General features: G+C 45.7%; 2 protein-coding genes and 1 long non-coding RNA gene across 5 annotated transcripts in view; 2 read left to right on the plus strand and 1 right to left on the minus strand.

Annotated features, from left to right (window-relative positions):
* The window catches only part of LOC135418627 (uncharacterized), a 44138-nt gene extending 29777 nt beyond the window's left edge, over positions 1 to 14361 (plus strand). The window contains exon 3 of the long non-coding RNA XR_010432579.1: positions 7111 to 14361. This is a non-coding gene — a long non-coding RNA (uncharacterized LOC135418627). The remainder of the gene's footprint in view (positions 1 to 7110) is intronic.
* On the minus strand, positions 8716 to 20492 carry TSEN15 (tRNA splicing endonuclease subunit 15). Its single transcript, XM_064664082.1, has 4 exons — positions 20291 to 20492; positions 19559 to 19640; positions 18095 to 18230; positions 8716 to 9160 (listed from the first exon to the last, which is right to left on the minus strand). The coding sequence occupies exons 1-4, from the start codon at positions 20465 to 20467 to the stop codon at positions 8956 to 8958; spliced, it is 600 nt and encodes a 199-aa protein (XP_064520152.1). The 5' UTR covers positions 20468 to 20492; the 3' UTR covers positions 8716 to 8955.
* Positions 20493 to 24459: 3967 nt separating this feature from the next.
* COLGALT2 (collagen beta(1-O)galactosyltransferase 2) overlaps positions 24460 to 26919 on the plus strand; it is a 47288-nt gene continuing 44828 nt past the window's right edge. Inside the window, exon 1 of one of the 3 annotated variants that reach the window (XM_064664080.1) lies at positions 24460 to 24478. Coding sequence is in view for 1 of the 3 variants with exons in the window: in XM_064664078.1 (XP_064520148.1) it covers positions 24836 to 25089 (254 nt within the window). In the remaining 2 variants the exon portion in view is untranslated. Of the gene's footprint in view, positions 24479 to 24735; positions 25090 to 25411; positions 25431 to 26919 lie in introns of those variants that run through there. The other 2 variants (XM_064664078.1, XM_064664079.1) reach the window with 2 other exon arrangements.

The raw sequence follows: 26919 nt of genomic DNA on the forward strand, positions 1-26919 counted from the left end.
CGAGGTGGACTTGAGGACTCTCGAGTCTTCAGGGGAAGAACCATGCTGCATACCAAAGTGGTGGGAGCACACACAAGCCCTGAACAAGTCCCTTCTCCTCTTTATATCCCAATTCAACCCCCTGAAATGAAGTTTACTTCAAGATGTGAAGACTTTTTGGTTTAGCTATTGCTTCCACGGCAGGTTAAACCAGTGAAGTGAAGTTGAATTGCTAGGCACAAGCAATTAAATTAAATTAAAAAGTTAAGCACCCATTATCTGAAACTCAGCACTGGAAATTAATAGACACTTACGGCCTTAATCTCTGTTCTTCAGATCTCTGGCTGCAAAAGGAAGCAGCATCACCCCTGCCTAATTTTCTCATCTAATTATATAGGATTACAATGCTCACAGCTCACTAATATTTGTGCTTTGTTTTGATATTCTGGTGAAACACCCCAAAGGCAGGACTTCTGTATTCAGGGCCACATCCAGACACCCTTTGATTAACAACTTATAAAGTAATATGCTGATGAGAAGGATAAGAAGGACTTTTGAGCAGCTTCACATTTACTGAATGGAAAAATAAGTACTGAAACCTACAATAAAAGACTTCTTAAAACTTATTCACAAGAAGATCAAGCCCAGGGTGACAAGAAGGTCAGGTTCAGGATGCACAAGCAGCCTAAATTCTGGGATCTCCTAGTGCTAGGCTTTGCAACCCTAAAACTTCCTATGACAGACCCAAATTCCCTCTTGTTCTTTGATGTGCCAACAAAATTCACCTCCCTGAAGTATCCTAGAAATACCCTGGACAGCACAACACAAACACCCTACCTCCATCCCAGCTCTCCCTTTTATCAAGCCACTATAACAAAATGATTTAACCAAATGATAAATGTTGGAAAGGAAAGTCCCTGCAGGCTCACAGCAATGGCAAGAAAAGTGCTCAGCTAATTATTATCTTCCTTTCCTCACACGGGCTCCAGCAATTAAAGATGCTGCTGGGGAACAAGCTAGAGGGGAATTAGTCTGACTTGGGTAAATTACCACCCAGAGGTTTTTGATTTTTTTCAGCTGCTATGTAAACCCCCTTTGCTCTTCTAAAACTCTTTTAGCTGAATGCATTACTTTGACAACATATTGTAATAGCTGGGTTTAAAAAAATACCCTTCAAAACTGTTTCTAGCTAGCTCTGATCCTAGCTTGATGGTCTTGAAACCAAATTCCCGGATGTAACACAACCTCCATGCTGTGGGAGGCAGCCTGCATGTGGGAACTGTTTCCTCTCTCTCCCACCATGGAGAAGAGGGTCTGTGTGTGTGGAGTCCTCTGAGGAGCTGCCTCATCCTCCGAGGGCCAGAGGGACCAGCAGAGCGCTGCCTGACCTGATATTCCTCACTGTGCAGTTCCATTTCCAGGAGAATTGGGGTTGATCATGTGGGGAAGAAGCCTTTGAGCATGTGCAGATGCCTATTTAAGGACCCATTTGTGCTTTCTGACCCCCAGTTCTTCATGCTCTGTTCTAGGAGGGATTCCCTGTTCCCACTCTGGCTGATGGAACCCGAATGCCCAGCGCTGCAGGCTGGCAGGTGCCTTGTTCGGTGCTGGTACCTACTGGGATACATGTCTCTACTGGGAATATTTCGCCTGAGCAGTCCTAGAAATTGCATTTGTCTTCTCACAGCCTTGTCATTTGGAGACACTTCACTGAGAGTGACCAAATGTACTGGGTTTGCCTGGCCAGGTTTTGGTGCAGAGGTGCTACAGGGGTGGCTTCTGTGAGAAGCTGATAAAAGCTTCCTCCGTACATTCAGAGCTTGATTTCCATCCATCCTAATCTGGAAACCAAAGTTTATGGCACAGAATTTCCATAATTTTCCATATTTTTTTCTGCCTTGACACTTCATTGACTTTGTGCTTGTGTTTAGTCCAACACCATCAATTAAAACACTTGAACCATACCAGAGTATGAGCAAGTCCATGAGCAACCTCCTTCCACCCTGATACTTCCCTTGATATCTACAACTCACAGTTTCTTTCCTAAACACTTTCTCACCATCACACTATCTCATCTCCAAACCCATTTTGCTGGTAATTATGATCACTCTGTTTTGGTAATTTTGTTTTAGCAATAGCTCAGCAAGGGCATCAGCTTAGCCCATCCTTTGTCAACACAGGGATGATTATAAATTCCTGACTAGTAGCAACCTGCTTCTCAGGAAAACAATCAATATATTTTAAATGCTGGAGTTCAAGTGATTTAATACTTTCCTTCTACTTTCAATTTTGTTTTTTCAGTAAATTAAATTTTCCTGAGAGAATGACCAATTCCTCCTTAGCTCTACAATTTCCTGAAGAATGCAACATATTTTTAGGCACAGCAAGTAATTTTTGTCTCTCTTAGCCACTTATTTTGTATAATACTGTATTACTTATGCCATCTTTATGTTCTTTTATAGTGAATATGATCTTTTATGGCTGGTTTCAAGCTGCAGTTTTCCCTCTGGATATTTATTCTAGGCTTTCAAAAGGTACATGTATGAATCCAGGAGGTAGACTGCAAGGTCCTGGGCAGGAGGTGTGTGGGCAGTCAGGATTACCACTGTGCTGGGCTCAACTCCTATTACAGAGGATGCAATTTTATATCATATGAGGGGGAATTAAAAGGTAAAGGGGTCTTGAGAAACCTATTGGCTGTTTAATTAGAGGCTGCCACAGTGTCTAACATATGTAGACAGCAGAGGGGAAGCACTGGACAGCCAAAAGACTCTTCTGTGGTGTTTTGCTGTAACTGCCTTTGCTTCACACCCTGCCCGAGGCTCTGGGCTGGAAAAATCAGCTGCAGAGGATCCAGATGGTCAGGAGGAATTTAAACACCCCAAAGTCCTGTTTTTCTGCTAATAGATGGACAAGTGGACAACAATCAGTGTTCTGAACCCTCTACCATTCAGCCTAATTAAGTCATGTAATGCCATTAATAAGCAGGGAGGTTTAGCTGAGCCCCCCTGGAATGCCAAAATCATGTTCTTTTTTACTCCATTGTTTAAAAGTCCATTGCAATGGAAAATCTCACCCACCGACTTTATGGTGATACCATAAAATGGTCCTATCAGAGCAGTGTGTTGAGGAGATGCTCACTTGTCACAAAGGAGGGGACACCTGAGTACACAGTGTCTGGGCTGGCTGGGAGCATGGGGAGGGCAGGGGACTTCAGGGCTGCAGAAGGATTTGGTAACTCCTGCCCACGGAAATCAGGGGCATGGGCAGACAACGGAATCAGAGAATCATTAAGGTTGGAAAAGACCTCCAAGATAAAGTCTAAACTTCAGATCCATTTAGTTTCTATGATTTGCAATGCATTTGTCCGTGAGAATACAAAACTACTACAGCAAAGTCACTTGCAGGACTCAAAATTAATGTGAAAAACGGGGCAATTGTGGTCTGTATAGCTCAGGGCACAGGATTTCACCTCACAGCATCACACAGCATCCCTCTCAACAGACATTGTGTACCTGTTTCCAGGATTTCAGGTGGGAGGGCAAGGGCAGCCTCAACTTCCACAGCCCTTTGGCCCTTTGGTTGTTTGGGAAGATCCAGGACTGAACCTGCCAGCATCCCTGAGCCCTATTTTTAGACTGAGCCACCATTCCTTCAGCCTCAACCCAGGCTGGCATTTCAGAGAATCATAAAATCCTAGAATGTTTGGAGGACACCTTAAAGATCATCTCATGCCAACCTTCCTGCCATGGGCAGGGACACCTTCCACTAGCCCAGGTTGCTCCAAGCCCTGGCCTTGGACACTTCCAGGGATGGGACAGCCACAGCTTCTCTGGGCAACCTGTGCCAGGGCCTCCCCACCCTCACGGTAAACAATTCCTTCCTAATATCTAATCTAAACCTACTCTCTCTCAGTTTGAAACTATTCCCCCTTGTCCTGTCACTCCATCCCTTGTCCAAAGTCCCTCTTCAGCTAGGTTTCAGTAATATCATTCCAGCATTAAAGAATGGAGCATTGCTATCGCGGGGGTTGCTGCTGACAGGTTTTTTTCCCCCCTCCTTTTGTTTATGAGAACCAGGAACAAAGTGCGAGGGGAGTTTTGCAAAGCTCCAGCTTTCCCAGAGCAGGAAGGCTCGGGCTCGGCAGTGCCTAAGCGCCCTCTGGTGCAGACACCACCGGCTGGCTCCAGCCAGCTCCACCTGCGGATCTATCCAGCCAACAGCCGTGCTGGGGGTTCGTTGAGGTGTTTGGGGTGGTGGAAAGGGGGGTGACAACCACCCTGCACCACGAAGGCAGCGCTTTCCAGAAGCCTCTTGATCTCTGCTCTGGGTGAGCAGGGACAGCACCCAGGGAATGGCTGGAATTGTGTCAGGGCAGGCTCAGGTTGGATCTCAGGAAAAGGTTCTTTCCCCAGAGGGTGGTTGGGCACTGACCAGGCTCCCCAGGGCAGTGGGCACAGCCCCAAGGCTGCCAGAGCTCCAGGAGGGTTTGGACAACGCTCTGAGGGACAGGGTGGGATTGTTGGGGTGTCTGTGCAGGGCCAGGAGTTGGACTGGATGATCCCTGTGGCTCCCTTCCAGCTCGGGACATTCTATGATTCTGTGCAGGCTGGATATTGGTATAGGGCTCACAAGACCTTGCTTCAGATTTTACCCAAATTTTTGGTGGTAAACAGGACTGGTCTGGTGAAATTAAGAGGACCAGTTGGTAGCTGGATTAGGACAGAGAAAGGCGTAGATGGCTCTTCACGGATCATCCAGGCACCTCAGCTGAAGACAGGAAAGTTGGAAAGAAAGGAGACCTCCCAGATAGCATGACAAGATAAATTTGAGGGTAATGAAGGGATGTGGAGCTATGTATGAAACACAGGCCAAGAGGGCAGCAAGCAATAGTAAAAAATTTGCTAATGAGATGACTAGAGGAATGACAGAGAAGAAAAAAAAAAAGCCATGAAAAAGATGAGCAGAGCCATTCCGGATTGGCAAACTTGTCTGGAAGGCCAGACAAGAAACATGAGGAGAAGCTTGTAGCTAGGTGGGGATGCAAAGAATGATTAATGAGACAATAAATTGTCAGGGCAATAAATTATGTCAGTCAGGTGCTTTGAAAACAGCACGCTGTGTGTAACTAATCAGGAGTCAGAGTGCTCATTAATTCTGCTGGCAAATGGACTGTCAGTCTGATTTGCTGAAGGCAGTGAGTCTGGGTTCCTTGGCCTTATGGTGCCAACCTAGGTGGGAGCTTCTGAGAAATGAGGGAAAGAAACGGAGAAGCCATCAGCTCCCTGGGGTACTCTGAAATATGAGGTGCAGCTGCAGCTGTTTTTAGAATTATAGAATATCCTGAATTATATCCTGAGAATATCCTGGAAGGGACCCACAAGGATCATCAAGACCAACTTCTAGCCTTGCACAGACACCCCAACAATCCCACCCTGTTACTGAGAGCATTGTCCAAACCCTCCTGGAGCTCTGGCAGCCTTGGGGCTGTGCCCACTGCCCTGGGGAGCCTGGTCAGTGCCAACCACCCTCTGGGGGAAGAACCTTTTCCTGAGATCCAACCCAAACCTCCCCTGGCAGTTTCATGCCATTCCCTTGGGTCCTATCACTGGTCCCTGGAAGACTAGAGGAGGTTAACAATGAGCCCATTTATAGAAAACAGGACTTGCAGGCTAGTTAATAGCATTTAGTTTCCTGGAAACTACTGGGACAACTTATGATACATCTAACTCCTACGGATCTGCAATACTGGTAGGATGATCAGTAAATTCACATGGATTCTTTATTAGAGAAAAAAAAGTTTTAAATTAAACAAATAAACTTTGTTGGCTTGCTGACCCAGAAAAAAGATGAAGATTGCTTGGCTTTAGTAATGTTATTAATCTTCCAATGTTGTGTCCAAGTAAAAGATCCTGAGGAAAACCTTGTTCAGCTTGAGAACGGGTTGCAAGAGCCCATATATTTCTTCTAGTGATTTCTGAGTAACGGGAGTGTTTTGTAGGGATGCTGAGGGCCATTTTTTAGGGGATGGGATCCTGCTTAGGATGTGGAAGCAACACACCTTCACCTCATCACTGCTTGCCATCTCTGCCCCGCTTGCGTGCCCTGGGAAGCAGGGATGGATGACAGGCCAAAGCTCCAGTGTCCCTCCACACTGAGCTGACACAGAGCACACACAGAGCCACAAAGGGGACTCCCACAAGAGGAGCTGCTGCCCAAACAGCCACACGTGCTCCTGCTCGCCCAGCGTGGACACAGGGAAGTGGGAGTTGCTCCCTTCCGCTGCAGCGTGTTTCTTGCAACTGCAGCTCCCCTTCATGCATCTGACAAGGTTCCCTGCTTCTCCACTGGTGTTTTTTCACATCAAACGTTCTGTGTGCATTGCAACAGTCAGGCTGAATGCAAGAGTTGGGTTGATGGTGCCAGCAATGCCTCAAGGAAGCACAGTTTGCATAAGCAAAGGCGGGCGCTGACTTATGTAACCAGGCATCGAGTCTCGCCGCCAAACCCACACCAAAACATCACTTTGCTTTTCTGTCATTCTTAACTCGGTGGGGAAGCTTCAATGCAAACATCCTTCTGAAGAGAGAAAAAGCTTGAAACAATAATCTAACAGAAAATGATACTATCAAGATTTTAAGTTACCTGCTGTTGGTCAAGGGGGATCAGTAAAACAAATCAAGCTGTGCTTGGTAAATAAAACTTAAAAAAAAAACCCTTTAAAAGATGGCAAGATGTAGCCTGTAAAATGTTTTGGGCTGAAATAAGAGCTGGCTTTGCAGTGGTGTGAAGGCCAGCTGTCATGGCTCATGCTTCCATGGATGTCTCACAAACACTTAAAGCAGAGTCAGACACAGCACCAAGATACTACGGATTCAGGAACGTTAATGCACAACTGCTCTGAACTGATACACTTCTAAGGGGATTCTCTCCCCATCTTTATTCAGTGCCTGGAAGACCAGAGGCTCCAGTCTATGTTGTTGGCTTGACAGAGAGAAATACTTCAGTGGCATGTAAAGGACCAGCACAGCTGGCTCCGAGCTTATTTGACATCCCCATGTTTACATTGCAATACCTATGGGACAAACAGTGCTGTGATATTATTTATTCTTCTATGCTTTTTTCCCTCAGAAAAAAAGAACCACCACAATCTAGAGAGGCTGGAAAAAGGCCCATGTAATCCTTTCTCAGTGGGACACAAGAAGAAACAGAAATCAAAGCCTCTGGACACAGTTTCCCCAACTCAGCTTCTGGAGCCTGGATCAGCAGTTTTCAGAGGATAGAAAAGGAAGCTTGAGTTATGCTCCTCTTTCTGTGCATGGAAATAATAAAATGAAGGGTAAAGCCAAGCATCAGTCATACAGCAAACTGCAAACTGGCAGCATTTCCCAGAAATTGAAGCAAATGCAAAATACTTTGGTTTTGGGGTTAAGTACGTGTCACTTAGATATAAATTCTGCCATGTGCACCATTTGTTAAAGCCTCTGTCACACAAACCCAGCTCTTTTCCAGCACATGCTCACAGCAGGGCTGAGGTACTTAACAGCTTCTAACAAGGACAATTTACCTGGTGGGATGTAGCCTAGTGAATTGCAAGACCTACTTTATGGAATAAGCCACAGAGCACATGAAGTATCGATGTGAAGGGCACACGCAGCACGTCAGGAGTCAGCACACAGGTTCCCTTTTAAGGCAGTATGGCACTGGACCAAAATAAAATGATGGTTTTCCTCCATGAGAGGAGCAACACAGAGAGAGAGAATTTTTCTTTGCCTTCCTCCATGACTAAAGCTCTCAGACCCACGGTCCTCCCTTGCTGTATGAGGGAAAAGGTGCCATGCAGAGCTCCAGGTGACAGTGACCCTTCTCCTCCAAGGGTGCAAGGGCCGTCCTGTCCCAGGCTCCCCCTGTGGGATCATTCTGTCTCTCAGCACATTTGGCCAAAGCAGGTTCAAACTCCACAACTATAGAAACATCCACCCTAGTCACAAGGATAGTAAACAGTCTTTCATTTCCAGCTTGGTTTTTTGGATTCACTCCCATTCTTATACCCACGCAGAAAAAGAGCTCTTGTGCTTCACATTCTGAATGTGTGATCCTTGGCCTCATAGCTGTCACATGGACATTTTTGTGCTCAAGAAGCTGCTCCTAGGATGCTATTTGATGCCAAGGAACTCTAAGTTTAACCTGAAGAAGATCTCTATGTGAAAGAGGTGGAAAATTCCTGTAGAAGAAACTAAAAGTAATTTTTTTCCTCCTAACTGACTCCTAGCTGAAGCATCTCTTGGGCAGCCAGTTCCAACATGCAAAGCTATGTCCAAAAAAATAATAAATCCTAGGAATGACAATGGGCTTAGAAACCTGCTTGGTGCACGAAGCAGATAACTAGTGTTCACTTATACCACAGAAGGTGACATACTTTGGTGTTTTAGTTGCCTGTGGTGTTGCTATAATCAGTTTTCCCTCTGCAGGGAAAAAAATTAAAGTATTTCTGTGGAATAGCTTTTTCTCCAAAAGCAGAGGAAAGCAAGCAAGCGTTCAGAAATGTAGCCTGGGGGGCAGCATGAGTGCTTCTGACAGTGCTAAGAACAAAGACATTGTAAACTACAAAGCTCTTCACTTGGTATCAGTATTCCTGCCAGAAACCCTCTGGATTTACCTGTAAGCAGTAATTACAGTATGGGAAAGGATGTGTTTATTCCGCTGTATACCTGACCAGATAGAAAGGAGCCCAGCTCTGGAAACATCTCACAAGTACATTTATTAGTCAGGACCAATCTGTCTCAAAGCATGACGCATTTCATACCCCAAATGGCATTTCATTACAGTGCAGCTGCACAAGCCTCTGTTCTCCCTGACCAGATCCTTGATTTGCCAGGGCAGAGGGTAGCACAGCCCTTATTTACACACATCGCTTCCTGGATTTGTTTAGGTTTGAGCACAGGAGTTCAAGAGAAGTCTTTGGTTTTGTCCTAATCATTTGAAAAGCTTCTTTCTTTTCTTTCTCCACTGTTTATTGTCCCCATCTTCAGTATCATCAGGAGGGTCTGGCATTACAAAGCCATCAGTCATTTTATAATAGACTATTGTGGAATCTGTCTCAACTATGGCCAAGGTAACTGACAGCGGGGTGTCAGGATCCTCTGGAGGGAGAGAGGCTTCTTTCAGTATTTCCCTTAACCTAGAAAAAGAAAAAAATTCAGTTAGAAAGGAGTCCACAACCACCTGTGATGGCACAAAGGCAGAAGTGCACAATTGCTATTTTTATTCAGCCTAGTTTTATTCTGCAAACTTGTCTCCACTAAAGAAAACATCGTATCTGTTCTAATAAAATCCCAAATTCATATAATCAAGAAACAATAGAAAATAACAGAGAATCTTATACAAATATACCGGTTTCATACATTTCTGCTGGAAATGGCACAACACACACTTCTAAGCTTTCCTTAGGTGCATTCCTGTGCACGTGCCTCAGCCATCCTTCAACTACCACAATCCTAGCATGGCAATCTCTAATGGCCCTGTTTTCATTAGGCTAAAATAAAAAATCTAATTAAATAACACCTGGTGTTCAATTAGAGAACTAAATAATTAAGACTTGATCCATCTGTAGAGGCAAGTCTTCCAGTCTCTGTGCCACAGTTCTCTGCCAGACTGTGGAAGACCCAGGAGCCCAAGCCAGGTTTCTCTACCTCCCTGTCTAGACTAGAAGCCACAAGACTAATGTCCTTCAGGACAGTCAGCATAAATAATGTCTGCTTTAAAAATTCAAGACGAAGTTATGCAATTTTTCCTGTTTAGCTTATTTTAAGAGTAATATGGCAGTTACTTTTCGGTTCAGAGCTGAGGACAACATTGATCCCTGGAGTCTTTAGATTCCTGGCACGACTGGGGAACAAGTACTGAGGAAGAGTGGTGCCCAGGGGCAGAACAATAAAAAACCCCACCCCGAGATTTCCACAGGAAGCTTCCTCCTTCATCCAGAGGGCTTGTCTGGAATTGCTGGAAGAGGTTATGCTCTGGGAACAGGTCAGCTACGCACTGGGAAAAACCACCCTCGCTTCACGTGCCCTGGAGATCTCCCCCACCAGAAGACATGCATTTCTGAAGCTGGACACTGCAGCTGAAAATAAGGCTCTTTCTAAATGCATCAGCTTTCAAACTTTAATCATCATCTTCCTTCGAAACCTCTTTGATCCCTTAATAAAAGCCAAATGGAAGGCGGCAGAGAATAAAGAGCAGCCTGGAAAGCCTGCATTGTTAAGCCCGTGACCTTCTTAAGATCCATCTGTGTTCTGAACTGTGCATAATTCGGCCTGGCTAAATCCAGGACTGCCTTGCCTTTTGCTTTCACCACTGGCCCACACATAAAGCAAGGCAATACAATATAGGCAGTGATTGCATGCAACAGGGATACTGTGGCTGTGAAAAGCTACAGTCTGGCTCTCCTACAACAGCACACTTCATAACAACTGAACAAATAAGGTAAGAAAGACTGTACTGTACTGGCCACCTGGGCACCTTCTGCTCCTGTCACTTCCAGCCCCTGTTCAGGGGTACACAGCAAGAATCCACTTGTCACACACGGAGTCATGGAATGATTTGGGTTGGCAGTGACCTTAAAGGTAATCCAGTTCCAACACCCCTGCCGTGGGCAGGGACACCTTCCACTATCCCAGGTCACTCCAAGCCCCATCCAACCTGGCCTTGGACACTTCCAGGGATCCAGGGGCAGCCACAGCTTCTCTGGGCAACCAGGGCCCAGTGCCAGGGCCTCCCCACCCTCACACCTCACCACCAAGTGTCTGGAGGAAGCTCTGAATAAATTGGTGAGGCCAGACAACTGGCAGAGACCCACTGAGGAAAGAACTATCCATGGTTTTTAGGAAGCAATGGATATTAATCTCTCTCCTTCTCCTGGGAACATGATAAAGAATTAACAATAAAAGACCCAATAAGAGGACACAGCTACCCACAAAAGATATTTTGGGAGCCAAAGAAACCAAACTGGTGTTGAGTGTGGACAGTCCCATATCTGGGAGCAGACTCAGGCAGTGTCTGTATTCACCTGTCAGCCAGGGCTGAAGTTCCTTCCTATTTTCTTTAGTACTTATCACCATTTCTCCTCCTAGTCTACTGGGGGATGGATGGAACACTGAGGCCTTAGATCTAGATTTCTGATCATTCATGATTTCTCCTTACACTGCAAGATAAACTCCTTATACCAAGCACCAACATCTGCACCTTTATTTGCCCCCATTTAGAAGATGCACCATGACCCAAACGCGGCCAGGTCCTGATAACAGATTAACCACGTTTCTTTGCATCCCTGACTTACTTTTCAGGAGACCAAGTTCCAGGGTTCATGTAAAGGGTACAAAGCCATGCCACTGCCTCAGGATGATCTGCTAAGTGCTGTCCCCAGAGTCCAGTGCTTTCCACTGCACATGGGGAATCAGCTGCTATCGCCATAAGGAATTACAACTGCTAATGCAGTTTTCCTCTTTCCCATTCTCTCAAACAGGCAACCCAAACCAAGAGCTCTCATTTGTGCATACCACAACCAGCATAATGCAATGCAGCACATCTGCAGACTGGTGAGAGGGTATCTTTTAGAAGAATAAGCTTTGGAATTCAGGAAGTCTGTATCAGATGCCGCTGTCCCTTCCTCTCCTCCCCTGAAGGCATCACCGTCAGCCTCTGTGTCCAGCGTGTTCACAACATTTCTCTGCACCAGCAGACATTTCAAAGGAGTCAGAGAACATCTGGGTTCTGATTTCAGTGCACTTGCTACCTGCCATAAACAGGAAGATGAAATATTGCAGGAATGGTATAGCTTTTTGATGTATCTAACACCGTTTAGGGGGAAAAAAAGGCAAGAAGTGTTGTTGGCCTCCTGAAATTCAAAGAATGCAAGTTTGACCTTCTAAACAAGGCAAGAAGCCTTTAATTTAAGAGATACAGCTCTCAAGGCTGCCCACCTCACACAACAGTTGTATTCAATGACTGAAATGAAGCCCTAGACAAGAAGCCGGTGTGTTAACACCCCCAACAGAGCCAACTGATTTCAGTTACAAGTTCATGGTTATAAATAAGCTCCTTAATGACCAGTACACCTGCTGTACCATACAGGTGATGTCAGTTATAAAAGACGGGGTTTGCTTTAATAAAAGTTGATTTAATGTTTCTGAAAATGTCAAACATGAGAAGCCTCTGGAACAGAGGAAACCAATACATCCAGCAGAATGTACCATGTCACTTTGTCACCTCCTGAGGGACACAATACTCCATCACCTGAGCACGTGTTCATCCATAGGCTCAGCCTGGCTAGGGAGATCAGGGGCAGTCAACCCTATCCATGCCAACTTCTCAGGATTTATGACAATAACTACCTGGTTGGGGGGGAAAAAAAAAAATCTAGAGCCCCAGGAGAGCACACAGAACAATCAGTCATGAATGTTCCTGCAATGCACAGGGAGAAGTCTGAGCTAAAATACCCTGCCAACCACTCCTTTCCCTTCTCTCTCCCTCCTCAGGAAGAAAAGCCAAGTAAAGTGAGTAAGTTCAGAAGTTCCAGAAGTTTCAGGTTTCCCACACAAAAAGGTAAGCCTTGAACAAAGGCACCGTGAAAGGAAAATAACATATAGAAGCTAGGGGAATACAGACATCATAAGAATTACTGGAAAAGTCTTATTTAAGTCCCATAAGTAGAATAAGATTAAGTATTTTTTAATAAGTATTCTCATCTGTTACAGATCATGCAGTCCAAGGCTTCCAATATAGCCTAAAAACCCATTTCTAAAGACTGATGGTGCCTCCATGTTCACTACAATCCAGAATCTGCTCCCAAAAAGCCAAATGCAAGCAGGACAAAGCCCTCATTTTTCACCCGGGAAGCAAACTCACATTCACCTCACATTGCAGAAGATGCAAAGGAGTTCACCTCACACAGTGAAGGGGACACTTATCCAAAGTAAAGAGCTGGCATTTCTAAAGCACTTTGCATCAGAAAAAGGGCTTGGAAAAGCTTTTCTAGAAAACTACAAACTACTGTCAATAGAGGTTGCTTTTTTCCTACCAAAGGATTAGTCTTAAGAGCAAGTGTAACTTACTTAACATCATGCAAGGACCACTCAAGTGAATGTAACAGCACTGTAAATGTTACCTGTATCTGCCTTTACTAAATGGCAACAGTGAGCTTACCTGGTCTTCTATTACTGTTGTAATTAATACCTTAAAACCAAACCAAAACCCAACAACAAAACAAAGAAATCCATACCAATCCATCCAAAGAGATGAGAGGAATTTTCCATCTTTCCCCTATCTTGGTACTAAAGTAGGCCTTCAACACCCATCAGAAATCTGTGCTGTCTCTCCTAATGATCTGCTCCTAAGAAAACACTGCCCTTCTCTCCCCAGAGAAAGAACCAGGTGTACAGCTGGGGACTCTGAGGCAGCTGTAGCTTGAGGTTTCAAATCACTGCCCAAAAACTAAGAAGAGAATCATAAAGGAAAGACAGCACAAGCAGAAAGTTTTGTGATGAACAAAAGAGCATTTCATTGCCACATCCCATGCAAGCACCTCTGAGAAGCAGCGTAACACTGAAAGCTCAGAGCAGTTTTATGGAGGTTGCATAGTGCTCCATTGAGTTGAAATGGAACTACTGCCTTCCATCCCATAAAAGCCAAAGGCTTTCAATCTGCCCTTTATACTTGGATGAATAATTCATTGCAGGCTTGGCCAGCCCCAACCGCTCCCTCCCCTCCACCCAAGGCAGGGCTGCAGAGTCAACACAAGTTGGTCTCTGTGCCACTAGCAGAGATCATTACTCGGTGCACTGGAGCATGCCATTGTACCACACTGGGTCAGCACCAAGCAGGGGAAACCTCCCAGGAAGCACAATTCCTTGAATTTAGCCAGCACAGCTCCCCATCAGGAACGCTGCTCCAGGCCCAGCTGCAGGGGAGGCAGCAAGATTAACCCAGTGCCTTGAAAGATGTGAGAAGGAGCACATGGTGGTGGGAGAAGGTGTAAAAGGACACCACTATTCCTTGGGGCTTGTTTCCAGATTACAGGAATGGGGAATGCTAGAAGAAACTCAGCTTTTTGTAATTGGAAAAAAAAACCTACAAAGCAAAGCAAACACCATGTTCACACTGGTCAGGAAAAGGAGTTGAAACCCTGAGGAATATAAAGACTTTTTCTCCACGGAAGTTGAAGACAAACCACGCAAAATGGAGGAATCAGAATTCAGCAAAGTCCTACAAGACACACCAACTACAGCACATTCACTCACAACACTGTATAACCAACTCTGCTGTAAGAGGCACATCGATCCCAAATAAAATACTAATAAAGAGTCTGCATTTAGGAGCCTTTAATTACATTTTCAATGTGTGATTTACTGTATCAGTAGACTCAAATGATGCTTATAGCAGGAGAGTTACTGACAAAATCATCAAGAGGATGTAAGATGAGAAGCACATCATATTTCCAGTGCATTTAAAATAACAGGACTTCTTCAGATTAGATATTTATTTCACAATCTATGAATTTTGAATAGAGTAAATCACTTCCAGTCCTCAGATTTCTTTCTCAGGATGCTTATCAGCTTTAAAATGAAACATTTAAATTAAGTTAGCATTTTAACAATAGAAGTCTTTCCCTCAGCCTAAACCAAACTTTGCAGGTCTCCATGACCTCAGGCAACCAACTACATCCTTCATTTCCAACACTTGCACACAGAAGACAAACAGGGCAGGGATATATCATTCAATCTGACAGTTTATCAGTAACATTTTGCTTAGAGAGTGTTATTTGTCTAGGACAGACAGTGCCTAATTCTATTAGATCTGGAAACTGAACTCCCTGGTCCTCGAAGGACCAAGGCTTTCAAGGCTATCTGAAAAATCCAGCTGTCAACACTGTGAGCCCTCCTACCTTTGCTAAGCTTGGTTTATGCAAGTCATTCCTACCAGCTCTGAAGCAGCACTCCCGGTATTTGACTGCTTCCTCCCCTTTGGGGAGCCACAATTCTGGAAAGCACTGACAATTAGGTACTTGGTGTGCACTAAGGTATCTTAGTGAGCAGCAAACACATCCCAGCCAATGGACCTACAAATTCCTCCTGCAAGTCTGAATCCCTGCAGAATTCAGAGGTGTACAAACACACGGCTCTCCAAACCTCAGCCAGCTGTGCGTGGCTGAGAGAGTGGGCCAAGGCAGACAGAAGCTGCACCGTGTTCCCCAGGTCTCTGCTCACAGAAGGTTCAGCAATCTTCATTTTGAGAGCAAGCACGCACAGCACGAAGCAGATTGCAAGAGACTATTTACATTGGTGGTCTCTTTGCTTCAGAGCCCATAATTTTGTGATTCAGCACGTTCCTGTGCAGCCCTACACTATCAGGGCAGGATAATCAGCTTCCATCGAGCTGTTTTAGAAGTGGGCAGTGAGCTCAGTAAGCAGAACAGCTTCTGCCTTTAGCAGTTAACTGTCATGCACAAACTGGACACTATGAAATCTCATCACGGGTTAAAAACATTGTGCAGGTTATTTTTCTTTTAGGGCACTCGTATTTGTAATCTGCTTAGGTGTCTTGCTGGTAATTTCCACAGCAACTTTACTGTAGCCTTTTAAGGACACACTTCCCAGTGGCAGCAAAGTAGGAATCTTCATGAGACACCTGGGAAGACAGAGCTTGGCTGACGTGGCTTTTAAGAGGAAAACCACCCCTTATGTCTCTGGAAGACCAAGCCCACAAGAGTGATTGACTCCTATTTGCAAATGTGAGACTGTTTCAGCATATACACAGTAATAAAATCCATCAATACCTAATAAATTATTCTCTTCCCCCTCACCAATAAGCTCTTAGAAAAACACAGAGAAGAATGAAGATGGAAGTCTGATTGCAAGGGACTGATTTGTCACATTCAAACCTACCCAGGCCTTACTGTTAAGCAAGGAAATGCTGCTCATAAATGCTGCCATTTACTGGCTGCTTTTGCTTTTTTGCAGTTCCAGGCCCAGAAATGGGGATAGAATGTTTTCACTTTCCCAAGTGTCTCCAAGGGCTTATTTTCAACATTAAGTGAGGTGCAATTACTTGTACTCATACCTCCTCTACTTCTAGCAGGTAACACCAAAACCCAAGGCACTGCTTTGAACAAAATGCAGACGCACATTCAACAACACAAACACAAGTGCACACAATCTTCCAGCCTGACAACACCCATGGATACTGAGCACATACAGGCTTTTACAGGCTCACCTGGCATTACAGCCTGGGATTCAGCTCATTTTAGTGACAGCATGCCCTATGTAGTTGCTCTGTAGCAAAACCTAGTCACAAACTGTACTTTTAATCAATGTGATGCATTCACTCTTTGCCTCCCTAACACACATCCTTCCAGTAAAGGATTCCAGACACTCCGGTGCCAGAGGCAGAGCAAACAGTATCACCACAGAACAAACAAGGTCAGAGGCTCCCAATGAAAAGCTCCAATGACACAGTGAAAGATAGGACATACATGCAGTGGAATATCTGTCATTAAAAGTCGATCAGAACACACTTCTGGCCCTGACCCAATGCCAGGAATCGAAGTTTCCAGCCTAGGGGGAAATGTACTACGTTAAACAAGCACAACGACTCGGCACGTAGGTGGAATTCCTCAAAGATCCCACATCCTAATTTGCTGCCTTCTTTTCCCACTTAAAATCTCGTTTGAGATGAGAACTGCACACTCAGATCACTGAGTGTGATCTGCTTCTGGATGACACCCAGCATTTCATCCTGCAAGACCTCTCAATAGCCTTCCTCTGGTGTGGAGATCACACCATATTTCTCTTGCAAAACCAAGCCCACAAAAGTGATTGAACAATACTTGCAAATATAAGATTTTTTTGGTACATAGATAGTACTAAACCCCATTTACTCTAGTAAATCATTTTCTTCCCCCTCACCCAACGCACAGCAAAGTGAAGATAGAAGTCTGTTGGCAAGACAGCAAACTGTCACTTCTAAAACCTAAAAGTAAAAAAGCAAAAACATCATTCCTAGATTGCACACACACACCTACTAAGTGTAATTAATTAGCTACCTACTACTGTGTCAGGCTGATGCCCAGAGAGCAAGAGGGAACAGCAAAAGCCTGCAAGATCTGTAAAACCAGCCCTGAGCCACCTCCTACCAAGAGCAGAAACAGAAGAGATTGAAAAATGTACAACCATATTATGCTGCTGAAATAGTCCAGGTCTTCAGAGACATCACAGGGCAGACTGGCAAACACCAGCAAAAGAAAGAAGTCTTTATCAAGGTGTAAATCCCATTATGTGTCTGAGCTGCTCTAAGGGCCAGTTAAAATATACTGTAAAATTACTGAAGTGGAAGTTCTCTAGCCTGCAAATATCTGCAATATCACACATTCAGAGCTGTCTTGAGAATTGCTCTGCCATGTGTAAGGACAGTAAGTCAAAAATAACAGACACATTAAACTCTAGATAAGTAAGAGGAATTTCCTGTTGAAAGTAGCCTAAGTATAGTTTCAAAACAAAAGCAAACCAAATCACATAAGGTTTATCCACAGACTTGACAATAAAACAAACTTATTCTTAGACAGGTCCAAGTGGATTTCTTTCCTCTTAGGTACATTTAAGTCCAGCAACTCGAAAAGTATCACTAGATTTCCCAGAGTATAAAATCAGCACAAGAATGTCCAAAACATAAGCTGTGAAGGTCTTTTACTCTAACCTTGTCTCTCAAACACATACTTTGGTATCCATGGTTATCTCCTAGAGCACATGCAGCTCTAAACAATAACAAGTGTTTAGCAACAGGCCTCAGTTGCTGTGGAAAGCTGACATCCAAGCACCACTTCCAGAGCGGGAGAGGCAGAAACTGATGCAAAGTTGAGATTTCTTCAGTGTTCCAAGTTGCCTGTATGTTTGCAGCACCCAAATTAACTCTGCTCACAGGTTGAGATGTTGCTTTCCTACAACACTCCTTTGTTTCCCCCGTCCCTTCCACTCTTGACAAACCCATCAGCAGCCTGTAATATACATCTGTGCTTCATTTTATGTCACTGGTAACATGAGACAAGCACTGACCACATCCTCACCTCTCATGGCTTATCAAGATGTGGGCAGGCACCGGCACCATCACCTGGAGACCCTCCTGCTCTCTTGCACGTGCATGTAAACACACCAGTTGCAGTTCTGCTACTCCAACAGGCTTCACCTCGTGCCAGTTTCTCCCTAGAAAGGTTCATCAGTGATGAGAAGGACCAGGACACAAAACACAACTTTTAATCATTCAAATATAATATTCAAGTTAACATCTAAGGTTCTGTTTTCCCTCCCTCTCCTCACAGGAAAACTGCCCCGTTCATCTGCCAAATTCCCCTTCTGAGACAATCCTGTTAAATAAACCCACGTAGCAGTACCAGCCTGCTGACTCCAGAGCTCCGCTGAGAGATGGTGAACAGGGATCTGTCTGACAAAGCTTTTCTTCCAAAAAGGCAAAAAGAAGATAAAACCACACAGCTTTTGTCATCTGCAGCACTGCAATCCAAATCTGGACTTTATCAGTATCCTGAACTGAGAAAGAACAGGTGCTAAAAACATGATTCATGATAATACACGGCCCTTCCCTTCTGCTTGAAGGGGTAAGGCTGAAGCTTTTGCTGCACAATTACAGAAACCTTGTCTTAAAGCCTATTAAGCTGTTTTCTTCAGAGGTGTAACAATAACAGACACAGCACTTTCTGGCCTGTAAAATCCCTCCCTTCCCTGACCTTGAGAACCACCAGGCTCCAAGCAAAACTGAAATACTTTTATTAGGCTGGCTGGCTGCCTACTCGCAGTCCCTTTTCAATAAAGCCAACTTGGAAGGATCCTGGCAGAAGTTTATGTATCACATAACTCTGTTCCACTCTTAGCAGACACCAGAAGACTACATTGGATTTCACAGAATCATTTAGGCTGGAAAAGCCCTTTAAGATCAAGTCCAGCCATTGACCTGACACTGCCAGGTCCCCCACTAAATTGCATCCCTAAGCACAACATCTACAGTTTGTTATAAATTACTACATTATTACATAACATTACCACAGTTGTTATAAATTACTGCCACCACACTTGCAAACGATCTCCTGTCCTAGAGGAATCTTTGCCCTTTCCAGAAAACAGGCCAGCACACATCAGCCATTTGCTAAATGGTACCCTTAGTGAAACACTATGATTTAGTAACTTCACATTAATCGACAGATGAGGATTCTATGCCCAACTACTGAACCTGTAACTTTACCTTTCTATGTTCCTTTTCCTTCCCCTACTCCTCTTTTGCTTTTTTTTTTCCATGCTGCCTGACTTTGCCCTGGAACCCTGCACCTCTAAGTGCTGGATAAGATCTTTGTAAAGTCTCCAGGTAGGCACAGGATAAAAACCTTCAGCAACAGAAGTTTCAGAAAGAACACCAAGGCCTTCCTAGGAAAGGTCCTGCCAGTGCATAAACAATTAATTTAACAGCTCCTACAGGCAAAGACATTTGTTGAGATGTCCACCCAATCAATTCCATGATTTACCTTCTAGGAGGTCCAGGTACACCAGAAATGCAGCGTAGACTTGAGTACTGTCAGATATATCAAGTGACATCATTTCTGTGAACTGAGATCCAAAAAGTAATGTTGGTGAAGGAAAACACAAGCTATATTAAGCATGCACAGACCAAACCCAGAATCTGTACAGCCCTAGGAGGCACTGAAGCTTGAAACCAGTTTTAAGGCAATCAAAAGCAGAACTTGTTTTCTGACAGTATCTTAAAAGCTCCTTTTTCCGCATTCCCCGTGTCTTGGCACTTAAAAAAGCAAGCAAAATAAACAAATAAATGAGGAATCACATCTATTCCTGGAACAGCTCTAGCTTTGTGCAATTTTACCTATTTTTGGGTAAATCGTTTTACCTATTTTTGCTATAGCACATCAACATAGAGTGATGGCCAAAATTAAACCCCTCCGTGTTTTTGGTGCGCTAAAAATTAAGATGGAGTTAACATTTAAAGGCATTTACGTTTCCTGACTGCGTTTCCATGATTTACAACCCCCTCCCCTGCTGATCGGGGGCATTCCCCGACCACCCCACGAAGGCCGGAGACTCCCTCGGGATGCCCAATATGTGTCATACTGACATCTCCACGCGCAGAACACCTCCTGGGGGGGGCCGAGATGTCCCTCAGAGCCATGACGGAGGAATCCTGTCGGGATCCAGGAGGCAAACCGGGACCCCCGAGTGATCGAGCGCCCCCCGCCCCGGCCTACCGTGGGGTGAGCCGTCATCCAGTTGCCTCCAGCCGCCCCCGCCCAGCCGCCCTGGGTCCGCTCGCCGGCGGAGGTGCCCTGGCCCGGGTCGGTGCCCCCCTGGCCCGGGTCGGTGCCCCCCTCGCCCCCCTGGGCCGGGCAAACGCCGCCCGTGCCCGCCCTGGCCAGGGGCTCCATGCGCTGCCCGGGCTGTGCAACGCGGCTTCGCTCCGGGCGGCGCCGCGCGGCCCAGCGCTCCCCGGAAACGGCGGCACCGCCCCGATGGTTCCGCCCCAACTTCGTTCCGCGCCCCCTCCACCTCCCCAGCCAAGGCCAAAGGCGCTGCTTTAAGCCCGATAAATGTTATATATATATAGATAGATAGATAGATAGATAGATAGATAGATAGATGTATATTCCTTATCACAAAGGGTCCTTTCCTGATACCATTTTCTAATGGCTAATTTTTTCTTATTTATTTATTTATTTGTTTATCTATCTCTTTGTTTGTTTGATTATTTTGTGTCCAGGGAATGGAAGTGCTGGCTAAAATAGAGATTTTTTTTTTAAATTTTTTTTTAAACAGGCCAACATCCTCAGAATTGCTTAAGGTCGTCCCCAATGTGACTTCCTGCGGTTACAACCCACATACCGATTAATGTATTAAATACATATATGGATTAATTTTCAATGATGCTTTATTATAAGATTATCATCAAGCCTAAGAAGAAGGGTTAAAAGGTTAAAGCAAAGAATATTTAATTAATATACGGTGGCTGAAGCTTTCATAGACTGTTTAAGGGATAGAGATTCAAGGTATTGTTATTAAAAGCATCTTGTACCGCTTTACTAGAAATATCTCCAACTTCCAACAAGAATCTGCTTTGCCTAATGCAAAGTGTCCCAGGTCTGGTTTACCAGCTCCATCTGCCTTAGTGCCTCTTTGGATGAATTTCAAACAGTGGTTTGAATGAAGTCAGGCCTGTCTCTGTCTCTGAACAGCCTCAAGCTGGTGTCCATGCAAAAAAAAAGCTGTGTGCTGTTTGTAACATCAGGTGAGAGACTGCAAAGACATCACTTGTACACTGGGGTTGTACTTGGCCAGGCTACACCAAGAAAAATCTGGCTGAGGTTGGAAAATGTCAACCATCTGCACTGACTCGAGGAAACACCAAGTACGATCTTGAGAAGATCAGTTTGACGCAGGGCCTAGTGAAAAGTGAACTGTCCTGTCTTTAACCCTTCTTCTTTATAGGCTTAATGATTATTCTGTAATAAAGGATCAATGAAAATTAATCTATACATATTTAATACATAAATTGGTGTGTGTGTTGTAACTGCAGAAAATCATATCGGACACAAACTTAAGCAATTCTGAGGAGGTTGGCCTGATTAAAAACCACTATTTTAGCTAGCCCTTCAACTCCCTGGGTACAAAATAAATAAATAAATAGACAGGAAAAGTAATCCAGTCTCTGAGACTTTCATGGAAGAGTTGGCAACAGTCATTTACTCAACTGCTGGGAAAATAATTGGATGGATTTGAGTCCTCAGAGATGAAGTAGTAAATGAAAGGAAATAGACTTGTCTATAAATATCAGCAGGATAGATCCTCTGTTTTCCACTGTGTGAAAAACAAGTCTAAATTAGAAGAAAGCTGCCTCAGAGAAAATTTGTCACCTGTCAAACTGAGGGAGTACGCCACTGCCAGAGACAATTCTCTCAGCTGGAATCTTCGTGTTTGGTGTGGATGTTTAGAGGAGGCTGAAACAAATGGCTTAAATTAATTTCTGTGGGACTTAGGTCTGCAAAAAGCTGCTTCTTCCTCAAAGCTGAAATATTTCACCACACAGTGGCTCATTGTCCTGTCACAGCAGGATTGAGTATGGGCTTTAAAAAAAAACAGGATAGAATTTTGGCCACTAATAAAGAGGTCAGAATGTGCACAGATTTCTTTGTATATGCACATAAAGTAACATGCATTTATAGATATTGGAATGACATGAATTGTCAGGGTAACTGTTTACCTGAACTCTCCAATCTTTCCCCTGTGCTGTGTGGCTGGGAGTGAGAGACTAAGCTGAGTTGATTCCTTTCTCTTATGCATGGAAGAACATCTCATGTTTCAGGCATCTGCTGCTCTCTCTCTTTTGTGTGCCACAGGAGCCAGCGAGCACCATGAGTGGTGTGAGTGAGGGGAATGTCACCCTGAGGAGCAAATTACTGGTTTTAGGATGCTGCTGGAGGCATTGCATTTGCCCTCAGCAAATTGTTATGGCTCTGATGCTGTTCTCAAAATAGAAAATAAAGGAGAAGTGTGAAGAGAACTGAAAGTACTTTAGATTTCACTGAAGACATTGAGAGCTGCACAGGATAAAAAGCCCAGTCAGCCTTCTGCAAACACTGACTGCAACACCACCAAACTGGATTGCACCTTTACACTTTGCAGGTAGAACAAAGGCTTTGCAGTTGCTTCCTTCCAGATCTTCCTTTCTTTCTGGGGGGAAATAATCTCTGCTTGGCCCTGCATTCCCTCCCATGAGAAGCGCCTGTGTCGTCACGCCACATCCACAGGGGAGGCCTGGCCAAGGGGAGTCACAGGAGATGCATATTTCTCCTGAAGTCTCCTAAAATTGGGATTGTGACCCAGCTTGAACATGCAGTGGATGGAAAATGCCAGGTTACATCCCTCCACATCAAGTATAATTCAGTAGCATTAGTCCCCATCCTCCAAACCGGAGCAGTCCTGTGCGCAACAGCAGAATTCTGTGTGTGTGGATTCAGCTGGCTCCTGTGAAACCCTAATCACTTCACACAGGCTACAAAGCTGCTCCTTCTATTTGGTTAATGAATCCAAGCATAAAAGCAACATGTGGCAAACTAACCATGAAAGAAAAGCCTCATTAATGTATCATTCTAGAAGGACAATTATAAAGGTGTCATGAAGGGCAAACAGGAGGAATATATTTGCAGTAATTGTTCAGGAAGATGCTTACAAATTGAGGGAGTTTCTCAAATTTTAGTGCAGATGATTCTGTGACCTTTGGAGATTCTTTATTGAAGTTTCCTAGGATGTTTTTGTGTTAGTTTTTTGGGGAGTCATCTGATCAGGAAACTGAGACTATAATTTGGTGTGGGTGATAAATTAAGTTCTATAAACAAAGAATAGCAGACACGAATTCGCTCTCCTTATATTTGAGTTTTGCAAGCACACAGCCAAGAGTGCTGCCTGCTTAAAGTGGATCTGTCTGCATTGGAGGAAACCACCTACCCACAGTAAAACCCAAATACGCCATGGTGGGGCCCTTAGAGTTAATTAGAGATTTCATCTTGAAAAGGGTTTAGCATGCCCAAATCCTATTAACTTCTAAGAGTGCTGTGATTACTATGCCCCTTTTAAGATCGTGACCCAATAATTTTAATTGTTGGAACATGCTTTATTTATTTTTATGGTAAATTGTCGTTGGTCCATTCATACAAATGTTTCCACGGCAGAAAAGCCAATGAAATATAGGGAATATTCTCCTTGTATTCCCTTTCTTTGGAGGAGAGGTGCTGAGATCTGGGGTTGTTCAGCCTGGAGAGGAGAAAGCTCCAGGTAGACCTTAAAGACCCTTCCAGTACTTGAGCAGGGCTTATAAAAAAAGACAGAGTGACTTTTTAAGTGGGCAGATAGTGACAAGACAAGGGAAACATCTTTAAACTGAACCAGGGTAGGTTTAGATGGGGTATTGGGAAGCAATTCTTCCCTGTGAGGGTGGGGAGGCCCTGGCACAGGTTGCCCAGAGAAGCTGTGCTGCCCTGGAAGTGCCCAAGGCCAGGTAGGAACAACCTGGGCTAGTGGAAGGTGTCCCTGCCCATGGCAGGGCGGTGGAACTGCACGAGCTTTAAGGTCCCTTTCAACCCAAGCCATTCTATGACCTCTCTGATATTAATTTTCCAGCCACATTCCAGCTGGGACAACAGCACTATGCGCATCCCTCCTGCAGCGTGGGATGGGCGTGGGGTGTGCAGCTGCTTCACACAGACATCTCGGGGATGTTTGAGAAAACCTCTTTGATATAAAAGCACAACTAACCCTCATTCTCTACCTGCGCGGGAATGATGAGGGTTAGATCTTCGCAGAAGCAGCGAACTAAGGGATGTCTTCGCGTTCGCACCCGCGCTGGGAGGGAACTGCCGAACGCCTCCTTCAAACCCGAAACTCAGGTGAGAAACGTGGGGGTTGCGACTTTCGCCGGGCCCAAAGGCGAGTGCTGACCGGAGCCTCCCGGGGGACGCGGGGATTCCGCGGGGATTCCACTGGGATCCCACCTGCGCTCCCACCTGCGCTGGGGCGGCCCCGCGGGGCCGGGGCGGGGCCGGGGGAGGTGCGGAGAGCCGGGCTCGGGGCTCGGGCCGGCCGGGCGGGCAGGCGGCGCTGCTCCGCTCCTCCTTCTCCTCCTCAACCTCCTCCCTCTCCCGCCTCCTCCCTTGTCCTGTCTCCCTCCTCCCCGTCCCGTTCCCCCCCGCGGCGCGGCCGCCCCGCACAGCCGGCGCGGCTCCCGCGGCCGCCCCGCGCCCATCATGGCTGCGAGCGCCGGGCGCCCCCCGCTCCTCCTCCTCCTCCTCCCGCCGCTGCTGGGCGGCTGCGGGGCCAGCCCGTCCCCCCCGGAGCCGCCGGAGCCGCCGAGCCCCGAGCCCCCGGCGCTGCCCGAGTCGGCTCTGCAGCAGCCCACGGTGCTGCTCGCCATCCTCGCCCGCAACGCCGCGCACACGCTGCCGCACGTCCTGGGCTGCATCGAGAGGCTCAGCTACCCCAAGAGCCGCATCGCGCTCTGGTAAGGGCCGGGGGGGCGGTGTGCGGGGCCCTCCCCGCGGTCCCATCCCGGCGGGGAGAGAGGGCTGTGCGGGGAGCGCAGGTAGCGGGGCCGGGGCACCTCAGCTCGGAGGGGCAGCCGCAGCTCCCGCCGCGGGAGCCGGGCTTTGGCACCTGGGCAGAGCTCGCCCACCCGTCCCGGGATCCCCCGGCTCCTGCGGGGGAGCCGGGAGGGCTTCGCCGTGAGCCCGGAGGGAGATGAGTTATCCCAGCAAAGCTGGCCTGGAGCCTGGGAACATTCACCGCCCGAGCATGTGTCCAAATCCACAGGCAGGGAGAACTCCGTCTGGGAGCGTGGGGCTGGTAAATCCCGGGCTTTGTGGGGGCTGGGTGGGTTGTGCCAGGGCTGGAGAGCAGGCAGGCTGGGTAGGTGCCGGTGGGCATTGAAAGGAGCATTGTTGCCAGGCTGTAGGCTGGAAGATGGATTCAAAGATGTATTCAGAAATCGCAGCATGGGGGCAGCTGTGGTGCTCAAATGGGGGTCGGGATGGAGGAATCAGAGCAATCTGGGAACTGGTCAATCTGCCTTTGCAAGGGGACAAAGAAAAAAGTAATCTTTTAACCTGAGATAAGTGTTGGGAGGAACAGGAGTTGCTTGGAAGGCCCCAAAACAGGTTTTCTTTTGAAGTGTGGTTATGGTGTAAAATAAGAAATGGTGCTATAGGGCCTGATCCAAAGTTCGCTGAAGTCTGTGGGGAGGCTCCTGTTAACTTAAAAAGTCAATAAGATTTAATTTTACTTTGTATAAAGGGGTGCGGGGAGGACCTCCCCCCCGGTCACGTCACTGAAGTGTCATTAAACAGATGCTTCTGTGTGTGCTTCAGGAACGTGACTGGGATTGTGTTCGGGTACAGGGCTCTGCAGAACATCAGTGCCTGGTATAATCAGTGCACGGCTCTCTTTTACCTTTTTTTTATCCTTTTGGATTGAAGATGCACAAAGAAAACAGTGCTGTCAGCCCAGATTTGGGGTGCCACACTTGTGAATTACAAGTAGAATTACTGTGGAATTACAAGCTGGTGTGGGGCAGTGGGTAAATCCACACTCAGATGAGTGTAGATCCATGACTCTGCATTCGTTTGTATCAGTAGGAATTTTGCCAGTTTGGATTTCATTGTAGCACATGTGTATAAGAACAGATATTATCAGATGCCATATGGCCTGTGATTCAGCTAAGCCCAGTGTTTATAAAACCTTGTGGGAGTCGTAAGTGCATTCCTGATCACCAAAGCAGAGTGGATCCTGACGTGCCTTTCTCACTGCACAAGTGTAAAATAAGTTTTGGGCTTTTTCTCTTTTAAGTCCTGTAGATAACTGGTTGACCCTACAACTTTTTTTGTAAATTACTTCATCATTCCTGCTAAACTTAAGGACTCTGCAGTCTTGTGTGAAAGTATTCATGGGAACTTATTTTAAGGTAACTTAAAATATGCTAAGATTCTTATAAAAACATCACTCTCTTTTTAAGGGGATTGCACACAGAAACAAGGCATGGTTAAACTGGAAAATCTGTGGTTGAAAATGTCAGGCTTTATAAAATGAGAATGACTAAAATGCCACAGCCACTGGAAAGGAAGTTCTGAGGATGCTCTGAGTTGCTACAGAGAGTGAGAGGTACCTATAGGGTGGCAGTGATTCCTTGGAGAGGTTTAGTCTAGTTCACTTCAGCTCCCCTATAAGACTTTTCAGAGCCGAAGATGTTGAGGACACAAAGTACCCACCCAGAAGAAGCTCACATATGGTATCTGTCAAGTCTCCTGAGAACAAACAAAACCATACAGTCCATTTCTGG

This window comes from Pseudopipra pipra, chromosome 9 (assembly GCF_036250125.1).
Source record: "Pseudopipra pipra isolate bDixPip1 chromosome 9, bDixPip1.hap1, whole genome shotgun sequence".
NCBI lineage: Eukaryota > Metazoa > Chordata > Aves > Passeriformes > Pipridae > Pseudopipra > Pseudopipra pipra.

Coding starts and splice junctions, on each gene's coding strand:
- TSEN15 (XM_064664082.1), bottom strand. CDS start 20,467: ATGGAGCCCCTGGCCAGGGCGGGCACGGGCGGCGTTTGCCCGGCCCAG. Junction 18,231..19,558: donor GTACCTGGACCTCCTAGAAG/GTAAATCATGGA, acceptor GAACCTTTCTAG/GGAGAAACTGGCACGAGGTG. Junction 9,161..18,094: donor ATCTTGATAAGCCATGAGAG/GTGAGGATGTGG, acceptor TTCTTTTTCTAG/GTTAAGGGAAATACTGAAAG.